Source organism: Aspergillus multicolor (assembly GCF_047715735.1).
Source record: "Aspergillus multicolor strain CBS 133.54 unplaced genomic scaffold BDW74scaffold_11, whole genome shotgun sequence".
In the NCBI taxonomy this organism is placed as follows: Eukaryota; Fungi; Ascomycota; class Eurotiomycetes; order Eurotiales; family Aspergillaceae; genus Aspergillus; species Aspergillus multicolor.
The window spans coordinates 271,231-292,829 of NW_027395962.1; the positions used below are offsets into that span (position 1 = coordinate 271,231).

At 51.9% G+C, this 21,599-nt stretch overlaps 12 protein-coding genes and 1 non-coding gene across 13 annotated transcripts; 8 read left to right on the top strand and 5 right to left on the bottom strand.

Annotated features, from left to right (window-relative positions):
- Positions 1–1,003: 1,003 nt before the first annotated feature.
- On the bottom strand, positions 1,004–1,117 carry BDW74DRAFT_t123. Its single transcript has one exon. It is a non-coding gene; the product is annotated as a tRNA-Leu (tRNA).
- Positions 1,118–1,590: 473 nt separating this feature from the next.
- BDW74DRAFT_177792 (uncharacterized protein) lies at positions 1,591–2,061 on the bottom strand (the record flags this gene model as incomplete). The annotated part of the gene is made up of 1 exon (XM_073728988.1): positions 1,591–2,061. One exon carries the CDS (start codon positions 2,059–2,061, stop codon positions 1,591–1,593), a length of 471 nt encoding a protein of 156 aa, XP_073584147.1.
- BDW74DRAFT_152621 (uncharacterized protein) lies at positions 1,648–2,862 on the top strand. The gene is made up of 2 exons (XM_073724400.1): positions 1,648–2,765; positions 2,811–2,862. The coding sequence occupies exon 1, from the start codon at positions 2,115–2,117 to the stop codon at positions 2,379–2,381; it is 267 nt and encodes an 88-aa protein (XP_073584148.1). The 5' UTR covers positions 1,648–2,114; the 3' UTR covers positions 2,382–2,765; positions 2,811–2,862.
- Positions 2,291–3,418, top strand: BDW74DRAFT_16886 (uncharacterized protein). Its single transcript, XM_073726905.1, has one exon. It carries the CDS (start codon positions 2,502–2,504, stop codon positions 3,312–3,314), a length of 813 nt encoding a protein of 270 aa, XP_073584149.1. The 5' UTR covers positions 2,291–2,501; the 3' UTR covers positions 3,315–3,418.
- A 61-nt stretch (positions 3,419–3,479) lies between these two features.
- BDW74DRAFT_167677 (putative MFS transporter) lies at positions 3,480–5,375 on the bottom strand (the record flags this gene model as incomplete). Its single annotated transcript, XM_073726723.1, has 5 exons — positions 3,480–3,808; positions 3,875–4,311; positions 4,356–4,636; positions 4,683–4,900; positions 4,949–5,375. 5 exons carry the CDS (start codon positions 5,373–5,375, stop codon positions 3,480–3,482), a joined length of 1,692 nt encoding a protein of 563 aa, XP_073584150.1.
- Positions 5,376–6,097: 722 nt separating this feature from the next.
- Positions 6,098–7,271, top strand: BDW74DRAFT_167678 (TauD/TfdA dioxygenase family protein; the record flags this gene model as incomplete). The annotated part of the gene is made up of 3 exons (XM_073726724.1): positions 6,098–6,308; positions 6,361–6,690; positions 6,745–7,271. 3 exons carry the CDS (start codon positions 6,098–6,100, stop codon positions 7,269–7,271), a joined length of 1,068 nt encoding a protein of 355 aa, XP_073584151.1.
- Positions 7,272–7,435: 164 nt separating this feature from the next.
- Positions 7,436–7,975, top strand: BDW74DRAFT_184984 (cytidine deaminase family protein; the record flags this gene model as incomplete). Its single annotated transcript, XM_073730934.1, has 1 exon — positions 7,436–7,975. The coding sequence occupies exon 1, from the start codon at positions 7,586–7,588 to the stop codon at positions 7,973–7,975; it is 390 nt and encodes a 129-aa protein (XP_073584152.1). The 5' UTR covers positions 7,436–7,585.
- BDW74DRAFT_152626 (thioredoxin family protein) lies at positions 7,927–9,036 on the top strand. Its single transcript, XM_073724401.1, has 2 exons — positions 7,927–8,238; positions 8,293–9,036. Exons 1-2 carry the CDS (start codon positions 8,207–8,209, stop codon positions 8,585–8,587), a joined length of 327 nt encoding a protein of 108 aa, XP_073584153.1. The 5' UTR covers positions 7,927–8,206; the 3' UTR covers positions 8,588–9,036.
- Positions 9,037–9,212: 176 nt separating this feature from the next.
- BDW74DRAFT_152628 (uncharacterized protein) lies at positions 9,213–9,638 on the bottom strand. Its single transcript, XM_073724402.1, has one exon. It carries the CDS (start codon positions 9,568–9,570, stop codon positions 9,274–9,276), a length of 297 nt encoding a protein of 98 aa, XP_073584154.1. The 5' UTR covers positions 9,571–9,638; the 3' UTR covers positions 9,213–9,273.
- Positions 9,639–10,883: 1,245 nt separating this feature from the next.
- Positions 10,884–12,264, bottom strand: BDW74DRAFT_16915 (putative catechol dioxygenase). Its single transcript, XM_073726949.1, has 2 exons — positions 11,761–12,264; positions 10,884–11,709 (listed from the first exon to the last, which is right to left on the bottom strand). The coding sequence occupies exons 1-2, from the start codon at positions 12,009–12,011 to the stop codon at positions 11,019–11,021; spliced, it is 942 nt and encodes a 313-aa protein (XP_073584155.1). The 5' UTR covers positions 12,012–12,264; the 3' UTR covers positions 10,884–11,018.
- Positions 12,265–12,432: 168 nt separating this feature from the next.
- BDW74DRAFT_16924 (homoserine O-acetyltransferase family protein) lies at positions 12,433–14,434 on the top strand. The gene has a single exon (XM_073726962.1). It carries the CDS (start codon positions 12,648–12,650, stop codon positions 14,208–14,210), a length of 1,563 nt encoding a protein of 520 aa, XP_073584156.1. The 5' UTR covers positions 12,433–12,647; the 3' UTR covers positions 14,211–14,434.
- A 227-nt stretch (positions 14,435–14,661) lies between these two features.
- On the top strand, positions 14,662–15,099 carry BDW74DRAFT_177800 (uncharacterized protein; the record flags this gene model as incomplete). Its single annotated transcript, XM_073728989.1, has 2 exons — positions 14,662–14,718; positions 14,779–15,099. 2 exons carry the CDS (start codon positions 14,662–14,664, stop codon positions 15,097–15,099), a joined length of 378 nt encoding a protein of 125 aa, XP_073584157.1.
- A 685-nt stretch (positions 15,100–15,784) lies between these two features.
- Positions 15,785–21,421, top strand: BDW74DRAFT_152633 (ankyrin repeat protein). The gene is made up of 6 exons (XM_073724403.1): positions 15,785–16,785; positions 16,832–17,071; positions 17,117–17,438; positions 17,488–19,237; positions 19,287–20,260; positions 20,313–21,421. The coding sequence occupies exons 1-6, from the start codon at positions 15,865–15,867 to the stop codon at positions 21,335–21,337; spliced, it is 5,232 nt and encodes a 1,743-aa protein (XP_073584158.1). The 5' UTR covers positions 15,785–15,864; the 3' UTR covers positions 21,338–21,421.
- The last annotated feature ends 178 nt before the right edge of the window (positions 21,422–21,599 follow it).

The following is a 21,599-nucleotide window of genomic DNA, read 5'->3' on the forward strand; positions in this document are numbered from 1 at the left end:
AGGTTAGCGCCGAACAAAACAAAGAAGTGGTGACGTTACCGCTTGGGGGGCAGCTGCAAGCCTCTTTTTGTAAAGGAGGCTGAATACTTTTCGTTCGCTGCTTCGAACTCCTTTGCGACGGTCATGTTTGTTTATTGTGATGATGCTGGATACTCGATGGTGTTGAGGGGAAGTGGAGGACGGCGACCAAGAAGGCAGAGGCTGGCCCTTTTCTTAATCTCTCTCCAGCTCAATTGCGTGCTAAACTTTGTTCGAACACCGTGCCAACCACAGCTCTTCGGTGATGCAGCCTGGATACTTACTTTTGTTGTTGTTGTCCGTATCCGGTGCTCTCGCCATTTACCCCGCCGATGGCCTCATCCTCAAACACCGATCTCTAGGCGCTCGTCGTACGAACCTGCCGGTGATCGGCATCTGCTATTGGGCTGACCATCGTCGGGATTTAAGACGCTTCGGAATCCAAGATCGAAGGTTCGTCCGCTGAATTAATAATCTTCAGCTTCAGTCAGCTACAGTACAGTGAGTAGTACATATGTCTTTGCCCTCCGGGTATCATATGGGCAGGAATGACCAATCCCAATGATGATTCAGTGGAGAGCAATGGCTTGCTCATTTGAGACAGAGCAAAGCCCGAAGAAATGGTTGCAGCGGTAGGCTATTCAGATTGTTGATGTGGTTGCTGTACGGGTTGCACAGGGCCCGGCCTCCCGGCCTTGTTCCATAGGCAGACTCGTTACGCACTTACCATAACGACACTGGAGACGACTATTATGCCACCATAGGGAACAGAAAATCCAGGCTAACCAGTCTCTACTGGCGTCCTGTATGGAAGGAGAAAAGAGAAAAGTTGAGGCCCTGTTTATTGCTTGAACGTGGTCCATCCATCCAACCATTTATCGCGCAGTTAGGGCAAGCAGCACCGAGCTGGCTCCGCTACGGACCACTCCACCACCACTCACTCCACAACAACCAGACATCGCAAAAGCAAAAAGCTAAAAAGAAATGACAAGGGTGGGATTCGAACCCACGCCAAATTAATGACGCGGAAACTTGATGATCAAGAGGAGGTTCTAATAGGACCTTAACCGCGCGCCTTAGACCGCTCGGCCACCTTGCCAGTTGATGAAGAAATACAACTATTGTTGCATATATAACCAAATGCTGCATAAATTTAAAACAGGCGACATCAAGCCTGCTATGAATTCTCGCTATTGCGTGAAGAGTGAGAATAAGCTTGCTTGTAATCATGCTCGCCCTTCGAAGTTCGGCGTAGTCTACAGCAGGTATATGGATCACTGGGCAATTTTTAAAGATGGGGTGACTGGCTGTTCCTCTTGCTAATCCTGGATTCTCAAATTGCTGAATTCTTGACGATTCTTGACAAAACATATATAACTGCAGCCATGGCGCGAGGTGGAGCCAGACACGGTACAGGCGCGACTACAGGATAAAGCGGGTAGACAATGATATTAATCACTGAGCAAAACAGCTGATGAACTAAACACTAAACAGGCAATAAAACAAAACAGAACAAGCATAAATATCATCAGGAAGAAACAGGACACACCATGATTTCAATACTTATCAAAATCAAAGATGCAGCTCCCGATAAAATCTCAACCGCAACAACGTCTGCCACTGATCCCCCTCAATCTCCTGGCGCTTCCACCCCCTCTCGCCAATCCCCTCCGCCCCAAAAACATCCTGCATAAGCGCACTATCAACCTCCACGGGCTTCGCCGCATTAACCAGGATCTTCACACGGAGGACTTTCTTTCCACTCTTATCTTTCACCAGCGCCTTGTGGTAATCGACCTCGGGACGGTCGCTGGTGATCTCCTCAAAGACGGTGCGCAGGCGGATGGCCAGCGGGACAAAGTACTTGGACCACTGCGTTTCGGCGGGGCAGTCCTTGATAAAGACGAGGGTGTAGACGCGGGGGCTGGGGAAGATCTGCTCTACTTTGAAGCGCTCGTAGGCGTTTTTGGCGAGCTCGGTGTAGATGCCCTTGCATTCAGGGCAGAGGGTGTTGGGGCTTGTGCACTTGGAGTGGGAGAGCATGGTGGCGGCAGTTTGTAGGTGGATTTGGTTATTTTAGGAAAAGTCGGATCGGAATGGGGTTGGTGGGTTGGATTGTTGTATGGTTGTTGATCTTGTTGAGATGTGCTGATCATGATGAGGCCAGAGGGGATGCAGCGTGGTGTCCTATATACCTGAGGCGCTTTGTTCCTGGTTGTTGTGGTCGATACAAAGCAGATTGCTTGCACAGTGAAGGGGCATCATGCGCTGCCTGCCTGTTCCAGTGCGCATCTCATTCGGGCAAGACAATGGCCTTTGGAGTCAATCGACTGGCGGAGTCAATTGCTGCATTGGGCCATTGATCTTGCTTCTTTAGCATCGCCCATAGTATGCGACTTCAACCCCATCGACCATGGGCACGCTTGCATGTAGGGACAAAGCAGCAAGGTTTATTCGGTCTCTAGGCCTCCTCGTCTCGTAGCATGGCCCTTTGTCATGATCTGAATTTCTTTGGACCCAGCTCACCGAAGAGCACAGAGATCCTATTGACATCCCTTGTCGTAGCTGAAAGAAGACAAACATGCAGCCAACAAAGTCCTTTGACTGCACCAACAACCGGCACCAATCTCCCCATAGCAAGTAAAAACAAAGCGCCTCTGCTATATAAGGAAGGTCAAACTTCCGAATGGAATAGTAGACGCATTCACCACCATCAAAACATCGACAACAAAGTCAAGCACCAGCAACTGCGTCAGTCAGCTAGGGACTATCGAACCACTCACGTTAAATACAATTGGTACGTTACCTCGTTACCACCCGCAAAAATGCCCTACTCCACAGCCTGCACAGGCCCCATGAAACTCTGCCCAGAGTGCAAACCCATCTACGCGCGCCTCGTGCGCGAAGCCTACAACAAGTTCGAAGTCGCCGACGTCTTCCCCTCCGAGCGCGTCTACCCAATCGGGTTCGCCAAGAAATTCCCCCTCGAGGTCCCCAGCAAGGCCACACTGGGCAATCAGCTGTGCAAAGCGCTCAGGGGGACGCACCCGGACCCCAGGCTGCACTGGCTGATTACGCGCTCCAAGGACAGCAAGGGGCACCCGTATGTCAAGGTCTTTGTGCTGGTTGATGTGGAGGACGGGGTCAAGGTCACCAAGGAGCTGATGCACGAGATCTTTGCGGAGGTGGAGGGGGGTGGTGTCAAGGGGTGGAAGTATGAAGTTTTTGGGGATATCCAGGAGTGTCAGACGTTGCAGCGGTTGTTGTTTTTGCAGCATAAGCTTTTGAGAAAGTGAGGTGTTGAGTTGACATGGTGCTGGGGTTGGTTTCTTTCATGCGATGTTACCATTAAAAATTGGGAGATAGATTGAATTGAAAAGATTGTTCAGTTGCTATAAAGCCGAGTATCGTAATTTCCAGCTGGTGATGCGCCCACTGGCGAGTGAGTCCGTCCTGGTGGGCTAGTGAGCGAGCCTGAAATCCAGCCGCTTGTTCCCCTCATCCGTAGTCGTACTCAAATACTCCAGCTGCTGCGCCTCGCTCATCGAGTTCCACTTCCTCTCGCGCCGCTTGTTCTTCCAGACGTAGTAGACATTAGTCAAGCAGTAGATGGCAATGTTGGTTGTGACGAGGGCTACAAGTGCGCGGTTGCCACGCCGGTATCGCGGGCTGTCGTCCTCCCGGTAGATATTGGAGGCGATGATGCCAGATGACTGCACACACATATTGTACATCGCTGCGGACACGGTGCGGGAGCGGACGGTGTTTGAATTGCGCGAGTTCCAGCCGACTTGGATTGGGTGGGCTATGATACAATTAGTTCAATGCCCAGGGAAAGGTCGTCCGAGAGTTATACCATTTGGATAACCGAGAAACAACGTCATGACAGCCCACACTACCCACTTGTTCACGGTGCTGATGTCGACGACGTACAGGTAAACGACAAACGGCAACGCCCATATCTGGCCGAGCATGGAAATGAAGGTCAGTTCTTTTGCCGCCTCGGCTGAGTACGACAAGAGAACCATGGTTGTGATGTGCAAGATCTCCTTTGGAATAATGAGCAAATTGGTCGTGAATGTGCCGAACCCTAGACCGCGTAGCGTGAGGGTCAGATACTGCTGCGGAGTGGTCATGGGGGTCTGAAAGGTCAGTCCAATTATGTAGATCGGCCAAAGGTCATAGTCGCAGAGACTCTTCCAGAGTAGCTTAGGGGTGATGGGCTCGCGGTTGTGCATAGTTCCTTTGCTGGGATCGTCGCGTATTACCCGGTTGACGATGATCGTCTCCTCTCTGCCTTGGTTAGTCTTTGCTTGGGCACATAAGACAGAACATACCGCTCGGTAAACCAGCCCTCCTTTCCGCGTGCCCAGTTGGCCGTCTGGCAAGGACCTGGTGGCATGAGCACAAATGCTACCAGGCCGATCAACAATGTGAGGAGACCCTCGAATAGGAACAGCCAACGCCATCCGGACTGGCCTTGTACACCTCGGAGATGAAGCAGGCCAAACGCGAGAAAGCTCGCGCCGATATCAGCCATACTCATGGCCGTCCAGAAGTAACCCAGTCGAATGGTCATCTCGTGATGCTTATAGAAATACGAGAGGTACAAGATGATCTACATTGATTAGACCTAAGCGCAACGACACAGTCAATGTACTTACGTCAGGGATAAAGCCACCTTGGAGAATGCCAAGCAGTGCTCGACAGGCGAGAAACGAACTGCGTCCACTCAACGCATACTGCGACATGGCCACGCCAGACCACAGTGTAATCTGAGCCGGAATCCACCGGTCAGGGCCGATCCACTTGCTGACCAGCTGAGACGGCAGCTCTGCACAGAGGAATGAAAGCTTAAACACAGTGTTTCCGAGATTGTAGTCTAGCAGTCCATTAGCCTTGCACATTCGCACTGGCGAAATATACACACCGTTCGTATTCATCCCAAGGTCATCCAGCAGGTTGTCAGTCAAAGCCTGGCCGATGTTCGCTCGGTCAAGTTCCAGCGCCATGAACATAACGCAAGCGAACACCATGATCCTCAGGTCGATCTTGCGGACGAGTCGGGTTTCTTCTCCCCATGTCCATCTCGCTGCCGGGTCGAAGCGATGGATGTTCTCCCAGTCGTCACGAGGCCGATACTCCTTGGCCGTCTCCGGATTGTCGTACACAGATGGCTGAGTGGCAATTGCTTCCGGATCGAGCTTCTCTTTGCGCTGGAAAAAGAACTTGCGCGTTCGTACTACTGGTTCGCCTAGATCGGACGAGAGCGCGATTGCTGTGGTTGCAGACGAGGAGATCCCATCAAGCTCCGACACCGTTGTACGGGCTTTCCAGGGCTGGTAAACTGTCGACATCCTGATGAATGACTACCCAAGGTCTGTTCTCGAGGCGCTTGCATGGTGCACTGATTGTTTGGTCACTTTATACAGGATGTTATCTGAGGCATTGCACCATTTGGCCAAGGATGGCTCGTAGATAAGGATCTTGTTGTTGACTTGGCACTCCAATATCGACACTGGCCGATTTCTCGCTGGATGCACAAATGATGCCATCCATGGGCACGCCATCTGGCCATGCATTATCGAGATTGCAATTGTCCCCGCGTTTCGGCGTTAACCCTGCCGTAAAGATGTCGAGCCACCGTGGTAGTCTCAGATGTCGTTTTTATTCTCCTATCGCCGAAATTTTAGATCATCGGACTGACAGTCGCGCAAAATTTATTCTTTCTCAAGTGGGTTGAGTATTTTGGCTCACCCAATCGCGTCTCGCGAAAAAAAAGCTGTTCCTCCCGAATGGTCATCTTGAAGGTCATCATGTCGGTTACTTTGCCAGCACAATGGCAGGGCGCCCGCTCGGCCTTGAACGCATAAAGGCTAAATAGTTTATATCGTGTCTTGATAAGGAGCAGTGGATTGTTCAATTCGTGTAAACATGCTCGAATTGCCAGACAGTTGATTGCGAGATATTGCACAATGCGTGCGGGGAATGATGTTGCTCCAACTGATTGTCTATATAACAATCCCAACGTCCCGACGAGAAGCCGTATACTTATCCTTTGTAACAATAACTCAGCACAATGGCGCCTTCCCTGACCGAGTCTGCAAATGTCGTCCCGGAGGTCTCTGAAAAGAACCATCGGCAGCCCCTCGAGCTCAGTGGCGCACTCGAGGGTGTCGAGCAGTTTGACGTGACGCCTGTTATTGGCCGCGAGTTTCCTTCTGCAAACCTGGCTGAGTGGTTTCATGCGCCTAACTCGGATGAGCTTCTCCGAGACCTTGCTATTACCAGTAAATCCCCTTAGCTTAGTTGTTGTCTCGACCACGTTGCTAATCTCCACAGTTTCACAGAGAGGTGTCATCTTCTTTCGCAAACAAGATGGCCTTAGCGATGACCTGCAAAAGGAGCTCGTCGACCGACTGGGCCGCTTGACCGGGAAGCCAAGTACATCTGGGTTGCATATCCATCCCATTAGCAACTCGTCGCGAGAGGAGAGCACCCCAGACGATGAGATTAGCGTCATCAGCTCCGCGCAGAGACAAAAGCTTTACCATGGCAAGAATTCGTTCGGGCGTAGCGGCCGCCACGAGTGGCACAGCGACATCACCTTTGAACCAGTGCCCAGCGATTATACGCTGCTTCGTTTGACCGAGCTGCCTAAGACCGGTGGAGGTGAGTACACTCATTGCTATTGACCACGGTCTTGTCTTCTAACCGCGCAACCAGATACCCTTTGGGCATCCGGATACGAGGTCTACGACAAGATCTCCAAGCCGTACCAAAGCTTCCTCGACAACCTGACAGCCACATACGCCCAACCACGCTTCAACCAGATCGCCAACCAAAACAAGTTCTCCGTGCACCCTGGCCCACGTGGCGCCCCCGAGAACGTGGGTGAAGAGCTCCTGGCCGTGCATCCGGTCGTCCGCACGAACCCGGTGACGGGATGGAAGAGCATCTTCGCTGTCGGCCACCATGTCGAGAAGGTTAATGACGTTAGCGAGGATGAGAGCAGGCATCTCCTCGACTGGTTTGTGCGCCTCGTGACGGAGAACCATGACCTCCAAGTGCGATTCAGATGGCAGAATCCTAACGACGTTGCAATTTGGGATAACCGCAGCGTCTATCATGCTGCGACGTTTGACTATCAGCATCTGGGACCGAGGACTGGCCACCGTGCCGTGGGTTTGGGTGAAAGACCGTACTATGATCCGAAGAGTAAGAGTCGGAGAGAGGCGTTGGCATTGAACTAGGGATGGCATAATCATGGAGATTATCGATATTTCCAATAGGCTGATCGTGCCGTATTGAGACAATTATCAGGTTCAAGTAAAAAAACACTTCAGTGTAGCCAAACACATAATCGGATGCAATATCTAGCGAGACCGAGTTCTGGTAGAGGTTGCGCCTACAGATGACCATGGCAAAAGCACGTGGACGTTCGGAATGTTTCGTCCCAGCTCGAACACGATACGAGACGCATGGACGTCAGGTGGTAAATAACCTCAAGTTGCACTGATCAGAAGTCATTAGGACACAGAAGAAACACTTTGAAGGAAGCCTTGCAATGGCCCTTACACCTGAAGAAGCCGCGCTGGTCGAAATAGCCATAGAAACCATCAACAACATCCCCATCTCAGAGGACCACAGTGTCGCGAGTGCCGCCATGGCCTCGGACGGCCGCATCTTCATCGGTGTCAACGTGTATCATTTCACCGGCGGCCCTTGTGCAGAGCTCGTGGTGTTGGGCGTTGCAGCCGCAGCAGGAGCCACGCAATTGACGCGCATCGTCGCGGTGGGGAACAATCATCGCGGGGTTCTGAGCCCGTGCGGCCGTTGTCGACAGGTTTTACTCGATCTGCAGCCAGATATTCGAGTCATTGTCGGCCAGAAGGATAAGGAGAGAAGTGTGCCCATCGCAGAGCTGCTGCCTTCCTCGTACCTTTACGCTGGGTGAGCCACGTGACCGCAAGCATGTCGTGATCTCCGCCTCCCGCGCCCGCTCGCTCTCGTCTCTCCACGATTGTCGCAAAATGGAGATCTCTCGCTTGCTCATTGTTGTCGCTATCTATCTCGGTACGTTTCAAACTCTGTACCTCTCCTGGAAGCAGCTCTCTAACCGATCAACTGTCTAGTCTTCCGGTACTTCATACGCAACCGCAGCTCCGACTCCGACTCCTCCGCAACCATGTCCCACGGCAAAGTGATCCAGGTTGACAAGTGCGTCCTTTTCCTGCCATTCCATCATGATCGCAGTCATTAACGAACTATCAGCCCCGTCATCTTCAAAGCCCTCGTTTCCTCCGGCCCCGTTGTCGTTGATTTCTTCGCTACGTGGTGCGGGCCCTGCAAAGCCGTCGCCCCGGTCGTCGGAAAGTTCAGCGAGACATACCCTGGCGTCAAGTTCCTTCAGGTCGATGTTGACAAGGCGCGCTCGATAGCTCAGGAGCATCAGGTTCGGGCAATGCCCACGTTTGTGCTGTACAAGGACGGTAAACCTTTGGACAAGCGGGTTGTCGGTGGTAATATGAAAGAGCTGGAGGAGGGGATTAAGAGCATCAGTGCGTGAGACGAACTTGCGACGCGCGCTTTTTAGGGCCTTGGAATACGTGGTTGGAGCGGATCTATGCGGATAGTTTGAAACTCTCCAATCTCTTCCCTTTAAATACGCTGCGATTTGACAATAGGTCCCGAATTTAAGTCAATTCGTTTCAAGTCGATTTCTTGTGTTGATGTAATCCAAATGCGTTGCTTATCTATGCAGTTGCTGAAGGAGAGGACAGGCGTCCATGACGATCAGCGTTTATGTTACAGGCCATATCACGCAAGAGCAAACAATTAATACAGGCTTCAACCGATTCTCCCATTTGGAACCGTTTCCGTCTTCGCGAATTGACAATTGGCGGCTCGATATGTGATATATCAACTATCGTCGTCTGCATGTGGTATCTTAAAGAACAGACCATGTACTCTACAATCTGCCGCCTGTCGTGATTAACCTTGTTTGTTCAGGGTATGTGCTGTTGATACCCTCAGCCCTCAAATCATAACAATCTAGGTGAGCCTTCTACAGCAGCCACCAAGTGGTCAGACGAACGCTCTTCTGCCGGCTTGTGCTCGTTACGTGCTAATCATGAAGAAATGTGGATGAATTGTCTCATTAACCAAGTCAATGGATCAGATCAGAAGAAGAACTCGAATCCAAAAACATGCAGCCAACCCCCCGCACCGTTACTCGGGACCATGGTCCAAAGCCTACCTCTTTGGTCTCCGAACTTCAGTTTGCTCCTTTCTCCAAACTTGGCCAGGTACGCGCCTGGCATACTTGCCCTCAGGTTTTTGGGGCTCCTCGGGCTCTTTGTCTAGTGGGTGTGTCTCTTTCCACCATTTCAGCCGGAACTCACTAGAATGATCCCCTCCGTGCTTGGACGAGCATGCAAAGCCCTCTTTTGTTAAGCGCTCGATGACGACCTTTTCTATACCTCCTTCACCCAACTTACTAGGAAGGTCAACTAAACATTGGACGACGCGTTCTTTCGTGTGCAGGACCATGGGATCTGTCAGCCCAATAAGCTTGGGCGCCTTCCAAAGTAGACCTGAGGGCGGTTCATCCTCAGAATTATCTGGCTTTTTAGAGCCCCTGGGACGTGGCGTAGTTATATCAATCCACGGACCTTCGGAAATCTTTTTTTTTCTGTCAGGGGAACGTCGGTAAGCTGCGTGAACGCGGACATCCTTGCCGTACGCTCCGGAAACGCAGGACTTAACTATCTTGACCGCATACTCTGCCTGAGCTCGTGTGCCCTTATACATGCAGCTGAATACAACTGCGTCCCCAGGACACTCAAGGAGAGATGGGTTGATCCACGAGGGCACGGCGCCGCGTAGATCGAGACACTTAGAACACATGTTCCGCTGGGTGGTGCACCTTTCGCCAGACATCTTGATAAGCTGACGTTAATATCTTGAGCGTTCTGTGGATATAGACGTTGATACTGTGCAGTCGATAGACGAATTGATGGATCCTCTGTTGGTGATGAGCTATCCTGACCAGGCCACTGGTGATAATATATAGCCGACATGACAAAGACGTGGATGGACAAAGCGGACAATGAACTCTTTGCTGCCGTGGCATTCTGAATTCGCACTCTTCAATGAGCATTGTAGGTCGACGTAGGTGCTTTGTCCTTGTTGTTGGTGGATTCGCGAGGAGCCTGCTACTGTTTTGTTGTATGCTCTTTCAAGAAGCCGGACAAGGGGATTCTGGCAAGTAAGCTTGAAAGGTACATGAAAGAGCGATGTTTGCCCCATCCTTTGCTAATCGCTCAAGCGCACTCTTTGAGCGCGAGCCATGGCTTTATTGCCGTGATTTGCATCTTTGTTAATAGTTTGTACATGTTGCTAGAGCATCTCAGGATGCCAGGCTTCGGCTCTGATCCGAAGGCGGCAGATGCGCAGCCCCACGATCCGGCAGGCTGCTTATCGGACTATCATCTTATCGGTATCTCTTATCTTATCGATAAGTTTTCCCCACCAAAAGTCTTACGCCTCATTTACTGGGCTTTACTCCAAAGGTAAGGTTGTCTTACCGTACTTTCTTGCTTGCATGGCTTATTGACCCTAACTGGACCTGGGCCGCTCTAATGGCATTGGATACCATTTCGAGTCTACTGACGCTCCATGGGCGAAGTTGCGATACTTGTACTGCTGGTGGGACTTTGTCTGCAAACCTTGCATGGACTGTTATGCACCTACTGCAAGAAACGGTCGGAGAGGGAACAGCCTGTCCAGAGACGCTTTGCTACTGGAAGAAGTGCAGCACCTAGGGTGGGGTCGAAGTTAAAATCTGATTGATTTAGTCCCTCGTTGCCAATTGCAAAGAAACACTGCTACTAGTGAAAGAGTTGAAGAGGAAAAAAAAACCGCTCCCAGAGCGGGCGAAATTGCTAACATCGAGAGTATCTAACTGTACATAAATCATAAAAATTTTCGAAAATGCTTCACAACTTCTCCTTGGTGGCCTTGTTAAACCGCTCGAATGATGAAACGGGAGGCGCGGAGTTAGGGTTGGGGTGGTGCTTCTTCAGCGCCATCTTGACGTTGTATTCCAGATCAAGCGAGGCCTTGGGGTCACCGGTCTTGGGCTTGAAGTCGACGACCAAGTCATCCTTGACCGCAAAGACGGAGTCAATGTCAAGGTGAGGGTCGTCGGAGGGGTAGATCTGGTTGATAACGGTGGCGTAGTCGGGGTGGGTGATCATCAGGTGGATGTGAGCGGGGCGCATGGGCGAGCGGTCCATGAGGTTCAGGAGCACACCAGCAGGTCCATCGGTGGGCAGAGAGTAGGGCGTAGGGTGGTAGCAGTACCAATAGAACTCGCCCTTCTCGTTTGAGCGGAACTTGCCGCGGAGGTTGTTTTCGCTCTGCTTGGGGTCCTGGAAGTCGTACTGGCCGTTGGCGGACGCTTGCCAGATGTCAAGGACGGCGCCTTCAATAGGAGCACCAGTCTCCATATCCTTCAGCACACCGTGCATATATGTAACTCGGCCTTCGGGGTTGGGGTCTTGAATGATGGAATCGCCGAGAGCGCGGAAGGGAGCGTTGGGTGACCAGAAGGGGCCGAGGATGACGTTGGAGGTAGGAGAGAGGCCTTGTTCGGTGATGATGCGGTTGGCGATTTCGTCAACGAGCCTGGTGCTGTTAGTTTACTTCATAAATTATCTCGAGTCGGACATTACTCACGATTCCAGGCCAATCACATCGCAGATACGGTGGCATTCGTTGCGAATGGGTGTGCTGATTTTCCCGATGGAGTTGATGAACTCGACACCGAGCATCCACTCAGCCGGTGTGAGCTCGACCTCGCGAGCGAAGTCGTGGATGTGCTTGATCAATGATCCCAAGACCACGCGAGCGCGGTCAGGGGTGTTGGGCCCCATGGCGTTAACCACATAGGGAGTGAAGTTGGGGTCGAAGCGGGGGTTGGTAGACATTTTGATGGTTAGGAAGGCTTTGAGGATATGAAAGAAAACCGTCCATGGTGAGGGAGGCGGCAGTCCTTATATCGAGAGAGCTGGAGGCGACGGCAGATAAATCGGCTACCCATGGTCGGGAGGGAGAGCCGTTTCCACATGCCGACTCGAGGGCGGCAGTCCCCAGATCTCCAAAGTCCGGTTCCCCAGGTTGCTAATGGCGGGCGTCTGATATGCCACTCAGCCGTTGTGACTGCCGGGAAAGGTCTTTGCCGCGGCTCAGAATTATTGAGGCGCTAGCTGAATCCGGCTTTAGCGCTGTTCCCCGGGATTCGCTCGTTTCCGGAGCCCTGAATCGTGGTATTTGGCAACTCCGGGGTTGACGATCATACGATGTAAATGGTACTTGGTATAGCCGGCGCGAAGCATGCCCTAGACTACACTTGTTGACCCTTATCTCAAGCCCGGCGTTGTGTCCTGGTACTCGTTGCGCTGTACCCTACCCGACATCCGACATCCGTACTACTCTCTACTCCGTACGGCGGCGCCTACCAACGGAACGCTGTAAATCCGACCCGAAAGGCGATCTCGGAGCCGGTCAGCTTGCCGCCAGCCATGCCGCCATCATGATCAGACTTGCATCCTCGTGCTGCTGAAATGAGTCCACTGAACGGCGTCGCTCGCTCTCTTCCCAGGCCCCTCAAGGCTGCGGTCAGGCGACCTTTCCGACTCGCCCAGCCGTCCATAGCCTCTCCGTCAAACTGCCGGTCATTCAACCATTGTCGCTCATTACGATCATCGACCTCAAATTCCCCCGCTCCATCCCCTCGAGACTCTTCGAACCCCGCGCTGTCCTTCCCCTGCCTCGATGCTCAGGAAGCAAAGTCTGCTCTTCTTTCCGCACGGTCCCTGGGCTCTGGCCCCGAGCCTTCATATACTGCTGGCCACCACGAGCGATTTCACTCAGACGAACCGCTGCTTCTCGACTGGGGCGGCTTGCTTCCAGAATTCGATATCGCATATGAAACATGGGGTCAACTGAACACGAACAAGGATAATGTGATTCTACTCCACACCGGTCTTTCCGCATCTAGCCATGCGCACAGTACTGAAGCGAACTCGAAGCCTGGATGGTGGGAGAAATTTATTGGCCCCGGGAAGACGTTGGACACGGACAAGTACTTTGTAATTTGCACGAATGTCCTTGGCGGATGCTACGGCAGCACGGGACCGTCGACGGTTGACCCGTCCGACGGAAAAAAATATGCTACACGGTTCCCAATCTTGACGATTGAAGACATGGTGCGGGCGCAGTTCCGTCTGCTGGACCACCTCGGGGTTCAAAAACTCTACGCATCCGTTGGATCCAGCATGGGCGGCATGCAGAGTCTTGCAGCAGGTGTCCTCTTCCCAGAGCGAGTCGGCAAAATTGTATCGATTAGTGGATGTGCTCGAAGCCATCCATATAGCATCGCGATGCGACATACTCAGCGGCAGGTGTTGATGATGGATCCGAACTGGGCCCGAGGCTTCTACTACGATTCAATTCCTCCTCACTCCGGCATGAAGCTCGCCCGAGAAATTGCCACCGTGACATATCGCAGTGGACCGGAATGGGAGAAGCGCTTTGGGCGGAAACGTGCCGATCCGAGCAAGCAGCCTGCGCTCTGTCCCGATTTCCTCATTGAAACATACCTTGACCACGCTGGCGAGAAGTTCTGTTTGGAGTACGATGCCAACAGCTTGCTTTACATTTCCAAGGCGATGGACCTTTTTGACCTTGGCTTGGGTCAACAGCTTGCGACGAAGAAACAGCGGGCGGAATCACAAGCAAAGATCAGCAGCGGAGCTAACAGTGTCAACGACGCCTCGTGCAGTCTCACGCTCCCGGACCAGCCATACCAGGAGCAGCCATCCGCCTCGACGCCATCTTCCGAGCAGTCCGGCCAGGACGCGACCTCGGAGCCCGACTCACCCCCCAAAGACCTAGTTGCCGGGCTTGCGCCCCTGAAGGATCATGAAGTGCTCGTGATTGGTGTTGCAAGCGATATACTCTTCCCTGCATGGCAGCAGCGTGAGATTGCGCAAACTCTCGTGCAGGCCGGGAACAAGCGTGTTGAGCATATTGAGCTTGGCAACGACCTGTCTCTCTTTGGGCATGACACATTCCTCCTCGATGTCAAGAATGTTGGAGGCGCTGTACATAAGTTCCTGGATTAGTGCATCTCACATCTTGTACAATATGTGTCAATAATTACGAAGCTCACGTTTGATTATTACATTGCCAACAGGTGATCATGGCCAATTTTGCCCGCAGATGTTGTGAATGATGAAGACTCCATTTTTGCTGTATGGGCCTGTTATCATTCACTGGATATAGCTCCACAGGAGTCATGTCACTTAGCGGCTGTGATGTATATGGCTTAGGTGGATCAGGGTATCCCTACAAGTATTCACTTAGTTCTTCAGCAGTCAATTAGATCCCGAACTGCTTGTCGATGAAGATAAATAGGTCCATCTCCCCCTCAATACCTGCGTCTAGATTTTACTCAGATTCATCCATTCTCTGACCTGCTTTTGCTCCTTGAAGTCTCTAGATTCCGTCCAACCTCAAACCAGCTCAGTTTGACTCAACTTCAGAGATCTCGAATCTTTCAAGTCATCTGTCATGATGCATCGCCTGATCGTCTGCATGTTACTGGCTATGGTCGCTTTTATGGCTTCAGGCGTATGTTTCCTCCGTCTCTGAAACCACTCTCGACCCTGACCAACCGATCTTAACTTATAGGCCCCTACCTCCTCCCTCGAGCTCGAGATTCCCAAGAACATCGTGACTGATATGACCTGGGACCTTCAGACTTACCCCGGTGGCCCCAACGTTACTCTCACCGGTACTGCCGAGAAAGTCTACGCTGAGATGATTGAACTCAACCCAAACTACGACCAAGACTTTGAAGACGACCTCACCCACGAAGGAGACACTGTTATGTTTACCCTCGACGCTGAGAACGGGATAACCCTCTATAAAATTTCTTGCGTCCGCGGCAAAGGCGCACGCTGGAGCCAGGTCAATGAGGGAATTCAGTTTCTGCACAAGTTGAAGGGCTAGCCTCATCTTGGTCCTCACCAGTGCGCTCGTGTTGCCTGCTCTGGGACCTCTGGAATCCACTGGTGCAATGATGTGAGTTGCCCTACTGTTTGTTTCTTGTGATCATGATCTAACCTTGCTTCTGTAGGCTAGTTACCTTCGAACTCTCCCCTCCTGGGACAAGATTGGTGATGCAGCGGCAATGGTGATAAAGCATTGTATGGATTCGCACTTGGTCCCCTTTAGTGAAGATATCTACCATAGTGACAAGTGGCGCGTTACTGTGAAAGGTGACAAGTGCTAAGCTGTTGCTATTACTTCTTGGTGTCTTGACTGTCCATTGGTCAATAGATACCCTACAATGCCTTTGTGCTGAAGTAGCAGAGGAGTAGTTAACCAGTCGCTAATTGTACCGGTATGATACTCATCAGCAGTTTTCCATAGGCTCGCTATCTCTTTTTTTGTTATGTCTTTACTTCAAAACTTCAATCAACAAAATCTTTTCTTCATCTCCACACTAAGAAGCTCGTAAATTATCTTGGCAATAATTACCGATGGCCAGGGTCGCTAGGCTGCTGCAGGCACGGACCCACTGCAGCCTTCTTGCAGGCCCCCAATCTCGATCGTCCGACGCTGCGGCCTCGACCTTCTCCACTATTTTCTCCCCGTGCCTGAAGCTGCCTGCTCGGCTTCATGCTTTTAAGACCTTCGCTCCTGGGGCCTGCTTCTCGTTCAAATCATCGTTTCCTTTTTCAAACATATCAATTGATATCCTCAATCAGAACCATGACTTCCTTGCCCTCTCTTCCCGCGAAGCACTCGCAATTCATCCAGCATGTCATCTCCTATTCCAAGACCCCAATGCCAGAGCTCGTAAAGCCGTACAATGAATACGATGCCGTTCTGCGCAAAATCTATGCCCAAGAGCCAAACCACCCGGCCGTGGCCGACAACCTCGTCAATGTCGTTCCACTCTTTGACGCCAATGGTTCGGCGGATGTCCGAATCCGTGCCCGAGATCTCGCAGCCGAATCAGAAACCACAAAGTCAAGATACATCATGCCTCTGAAAGATGAACATCGCAAGCCAAACGGTGCGCCTGCTATTGTTTCTCATCTCAAGCACTTCCAGACCCACTTCAATATCTTCTCAGAGAGCTCGCTGTCTGATCTAGATTGGAACAATGTCGTTGCCGCTGGAAGTGCCGTTGCAACCTCGCTTCTCCCCGTTCCGGACAAGTACAGTGACTCCAAGCGTGGTCTGCGCCAGTTCTACCATGAGAAGTTTGCACCGGCGTCGGATGTTGACTTGTTTCTTTATGGATTGACCGAGGAGCAGGCCATTGAGAAGATCAAACAGATCGAGCGGTGCATTAGGGACTCGATTCTCACAGAGGTTTCCACTATCCGCACCAAGAACGCTATCACAATTGTCTCACAGTACCCCACCCGTCATGTCCAAATTGTTCTTCGCCGATACAAGTCCATCGCCGAGATTCTGACCGGGTTCGACGTGGATTGTTCGTGTGCTGCCTACGATGGAAGCCAGGTCTACCTTGCCCCACGTGCAGTTGGTGCATACATGACGCAAGTCAATCAGGTCGATCTGACCAGACGATCTCCATCATATGAGAACCGCCTTTCCAAATACTCACACCGAGGTTTTGAAGTCTTTTGGCCGGATCTAGATCGCTCCCGGATTGATCCCGTGAGTCCCATGGCCAAACTCGAAATGACAAACTAACCTTCCCCAGTCAATTTTCGAGCGCAGCTTTACCCGCACCGTCGGCCTGGCACGCCTTCTTGTACTTGAGAAACTGCCCAAGTCATCAGACCGTGACCGGTACCTCGAGCAACGGCGCAGCGAGCGCGGACGACCTCCTTTAAACAACCATTACAGACCGAATGGACTTCCTGGAAACATCAAGAATGACTGGCAGGATGAGGTTGCGGAATGGGTGGAGGAGGACGAGGTCTCCGACTACCATACTTTCGTACGTGACCCTTTCACAATACCGACAAGCAAACTGACTGTCTAGACAATTCCATACGGCCCGAAGTACCATGCCCGGAAGATTGAGAAGTTACTCTACACCAAGGACCTTCTTCTCAACGCGGAATGGAACAAACCGAAAGACCGCGAAGTCAACCTGCACCGCCATCCCGCGTTCTTCGGTAGCGCAGAAGATGTGATGCATGATTGCTGCGGATACTGTCCGAAGCCAACCACTCCGCAGGAAGAGGAAGTTGCGGCAGAGGAGAGCAAGATATACATCTCGGGAGATATTTCATTCATCAGCGATAACCCCGGACGCCAGGAGATTGGCAGCTTCAACCCTATTACGAATACTGACTGGACCGGTGAGTGACCTTGTTCTTAACAATATTTTCATTGCTGACAAGCAATCAGAAATGGCGTATGTCGGGAACACCGCCGGACTATGCCAGGCAATTGCCGAGAACGATCTTGAAGAAGTAAAACGCTGGCTCAGCCAGGGCGAGATCGATGTAAATCGACGTGACCATACTGGACGGACACCACTGCATTTGGCCTGCTTGATCTCGATACCAGAAGTTGTCCAGCATCTCGTGGATCAAGGGGCTCGCCTTATTGCTCGAGTTGCAGATGGACGCACCGCGTTGCACCTGGCGGCTGCACGAGGTAGCGTTGAAATCGTTCGCATCCTTCTGACCAAGAGTGAACAGAACGAGGAAGAGGAGTCAAAGAAGGAAGACGCTCGCAAGGCTGCGCCCAAGGCAACTGAAGACGACGTCTCAGGAGAGAACAGTGACGAGGAAATGGTTGATGCTTCCTCAGACGAGGAAGACGCGTACGCCCATTCGAACACAACAGGATCGTTTGTCAAAGTCAAGAAGGAACAAGAAGACGATAAAGCAGTCGTTCCCGATGACGCTGGCGATCAAGACCCAGATGTCTACGACATCAACGTTTTGGCTTGGGATAACAAAGCCTCGCCTCTCCACCTGGCGATTCTCAACGGCCACGTTGCTGTAGTTGAGGAACTCGTTACTTCATTCGGTGCTGATGTCTTGCTCCCGGTGAAGCTGGTTCATAGTTACAACAACTCTCCCCGCGCGGCAATTCTCACTCTGGTCCTGGCCATGCGACTTCCCCTTGACGCCGCTAAGGACATGACTGAGAAACTCCTCCAAGTTGGCGCATCGCCCGCCCAAGCAGACATCAACCACAAGACAGCTCTGCACTATCTCGCTCACTATGGTCGTCACGAGCTTCTGGACATCTACAAGCAGTATGACCTGCCAGCCGTCAACAGGGCAATCAACCACCTCTCTACGACAGGATCATACTACAACTTCACTGCCGAATCACCCTTGACGCACGCTGTCACCGTCAAGGACCGCACGAAGATCATGAAGCTCCTGGAAATGGGCGCTAACCCCGCTATCACCCTGGACGACTATATCAAGGCTGCCAAAGCATCGGAGAGTAGTATGCCTCAACACTGGAACCCTTCGACAGTGGACCACCAAAGAGACTTCGAGCAGAACATCACCCAGCCTGTGATACTTGCGATACAGCAAGACATGCCAGCCATCGCCATGGAGCTGCTCGCCCGTGGCGTGGACCCGAATACACTCACCAAAGATAGTTACAGGGTGGTAAGGGATGAGTATTTCCGAAATGACAGGTCCGGCTCTTCGCTTCTCGACTACGTACAGGCAAAGCTGAAGGCTCTACGAGAGTACAACGGCGAGAAAGTCACGGCTCAAAAGCCCACCGAGCTCGACCCTGACGATGCCACATACCTTCAAGGTTTACAGGATGGTACCTACCAGATGTGGTCAGCGAAAGAGTCGCTGCGTCGAAAGAGAAATCGGTACGCGAAAGAATTGAAGGTGTATGAAGATGATGTTCGGCATAAGAAAAACTGCCGGGGCCTTCTAGGGAAGAAAGCCGCAGTTGAAGCCCTATTGAAGGAGTACGAGCAGCTCGAGGCTGATCTCCTCTCCAGAGGCGCAAAGACTTTCAAGCAGCTGCACCCTGATATCGAAGCTCCCCAGAGGAACTCTCGACACAACTCATCATACCGCAATCCCCAGCTAGAGCCTTACCAAACTTCCTTTGGCTTCAATGCGAAGTTCTGCACAGACGATATGAAGGAGGGATTCTTGCAATTGTAAGTCGGCTTTCCCTAAATACAAAGCACGCACTAACCGCCCTTTTAGATTCGAGGCTGCCTGGGCTGGAGATGTCGAAACCATTAAGTCACTCACGCTGTCAAACTGGGGACCGGACAAGCAGCACCCGCCTCTTGAAATCGGAGTCACAGACTTTGGTAGTTATTCCGCATTCACGATCGCAACTGTTCGAGGCCACTACGAAGCTGCTAAGGCTATTCTTGCCATATCGATTGCTCAATATAAACCCGACGAGCAACAGAAGAATATTCGGTATCGCATCACAGAGGTAGACGACGATTCTGACGCAGACTCGGAAGATATCGAGCTGGACTCGCATATTATCGACGACCGATTCACGGTCGAGAATATTGGCGAAACCAAGAACCAGGTTGAGAGCAAGATTTCCCCAGAAACAATCCTCAATTTCAGGTGCGACCTCAGCTCGTTTATGGTCCAAACACCAGACCAGCTGTATCAGAATATGGAACTTCTGGAATTGGCCGTCCGAAATGACAACAATGAGCTACTTAAGTTTCTTATCATGGTGGGACAGGAGCTTACGGCTAGAAAGAAGGATGAACCAAACTCGGCGATTTACAGCATCCCACACCATATCTTCGTGCTGGCCATGAGACTCGGCCATCTACAGCTAGTCGAGGAGATGATCAAGCGCACTGGTGCTGGTCTTCCTATTGACAAGCTTGCCGAGAAGAGCGGCGTGGAAGTCAAGGAGAAGCCAAAGTACTATCAGGGTCTTTCAGTACACGGAAAGAAGCGCGCTGATTGGGCTGCTGCTGGCGGTGGTATGCCGGTGGCGCGGGCCATGGACTTGAGTCCCCCACTCCTGCTTGCCGCCAGGGAAGGAAAGCTGGCTGTTGTTGAGTGGTTCTTGGGAACTGCTCCAGGACGGTACTACACGGAGTTCGCCCGAACTCACAGAAAGGATCCGAGGTTGAAGAAGCTCTCCTTGTCGGCGAAGGGCGTGGAACAGTCGATTCTGGACTGGCTAAGCTCGAGACGTAAGTTCCCACTATTTCTCCCTCTCTGCACATACTCACAAGGGCCTTACAGGCGATCTGGTTCTGCATGCCACCATCCTAAGCCACAACAAGACCTCCGACACTATCGCGCTAGCGGAGTACCTGATCAAGAACATGCCGCAGTTTCTCGAAGTGAGGTCGTTTGACGACTACACGCCCCTCGGCCTCGCCTTTCAAACCCACAACCTAGCCATCGCAAAACTTCTAATTGCCGCCGGTGCAGACCAAACTGTCCGCTGCAAAGACGGCATGAACCTCGTCCACCTCGCCATCTCACCCAAACGAACCGACAAAGACGTCTCGCTCTCCGACATGCTCAGCCTCATCGACCCGCTTCTCCTCCCCTCAATGCTCACAGAGCGCTGCTCGTCGCACCAAGGCTCCCTCACCCCGCTAGCCCTCTGGATGACACGCAATCACCACAACGACCCGAAAGCCGAACAAACCCTCCACACAATCCTTGACCTCGCCGAACCAACCGGCCAGAAACACCTCGAGCTTCTCGATGGCTCCGGAAACACAGCCCTCCACACAGCCGTGAACAGCCTGGAATGCGTGGCCCTCAAGGAATTCCTCACCCGCCGCCCTGACCTCCTTCATCGCGAGAACGCGGTTGGAACAACGCCCGCTGAACTAGCGGAGAACAAATGGATCGCGAAGATGACGTCCGACCCGCCCATTGCGCCGAACCCGAATCGCCATCACTACTCGTATCAGCAGCCGGACCTTGGGAGCTGCGGTGTTCTGACGAAATCGTCGTGCGACTTTGTGAAGAAGGATAAGTCTGAATCGGTCAATCCGTACGCGAAGAAGTGGGTTGAACGGGATGCGCATAAGATTTGCACTGAGGTCAGAATGCAGCAGCAGAGTCAGAAGAGGAAGATTGTTAGTTTGTTTGATGCGAATGAGGTTGCGAAACGATTGGCCACTGGGGAGAGGGGGGCTGGTGGGAGCAGACGGTACCGCAGAAGGAGATATCGTCGCGGAGATGATGAGGATGAAGAGAATGATATGGGTGATGAAGTCACCCAGTGGCTTGGAGGGCTTTTTGGATAGAGGCCTTGACTTTATACATGCGCTTTTTGTATATATATTGCCCGTTTGCGAAATATCCAGATTGATTATGATATCTTTTTTGAAGAGCTTGCATCATGTTGCACAAAGTAGAGACCCGTGGACAGAAGGTTGCGTGCCCTCCAATACAACAAAGTACATCTCGTCACATGGAAAATTCAATAAAAGAGGGTTACGTCGAGACACACGACATCCCAGCCATTAGCTCATATAGTATACTCCAGACGACTGAATCGAAATCAAC

Bases quoted from the DNA above. Each gene is read 5' to 3' on its own strand.
- BDW74DRAFT_152621 (XM_073724400.1), top strand. From the start codon at position 2,115: ATGGGGTTGGTGGGTTGGATTGTTGTATGGTTGTTGATCTTGTTGAGA.
- BDW74DRAFT_16886 (XM_073726905.1), top strand. From the start codon at position 2,502: ATGGCCCTTTGTCATGATCTGAATTTCTTTGGACCCAGCTCACCGAAG.
- BDW74DRAFT_152626 (XM_073724401.1), top strand. From the start codon at position 8,207: ATGTCCCACGGCAAAGTGATCCAGGTTGACAA. The intron at 8,239-8,292 runs GTGCGTCCTTTT...ACGAACTATCAG, and splicing joins AAAGTGATCCAGGTTGACAA to CCCCGTCATCTTCAAAGCCC.
- BDW74DRAFT_152628 (XM_073724402.1), bottom strand. From the start codon at position 9,570: ATGGTCCTGCACACGAAAGAACGCGTCGTCCAATGTTTAGTTGACCTT.
- BDW74DRAFT_16915 (XM_073726949.1), bottom strand. From the start codon at position 12,011: ATGTCTACCAACCCCCGCTTCGACCCCAACTTCACTCCCTATGTGGTT. The intron at 11,710-11,760 runs GTGAGTAATGTC...TAACAGCACCAG, and splicing joins GATGTGATTGGCCTGGAATC to GCTCGTTGACGAAATCGCCA.
- BDW74DRAFT_16924 (XM_073726962.1), top strand. From the start codon at position 12,648: ATGAGTCCACTGAACGGCGTCGCTCGCTCTCTTCCCAGGCCCCTCAAG.
- BDW74DRAFT_152633 (XM_073724403.1), top strand. From the start codon at position 15,865: ATGACTTCCTTGCCCTCTCTTCCCGCGAAGCACTCGCAATTCATCCAG. The intron at 17,439-17,487 runs GTGAGTGACCTT...ACAAGCAATCAG, and splicing joins TACGAATACTGACTGGACCG to AAATGGCGTATGTCGGGAAC. The intron at 19,238-19,286 runs GTAAGTCGGCTT...CCGCCCTTTTAG, and splicing joins AAGGAGGGATTCTTGCAATT to ATTCGAGGCTGCCTGGGCTG.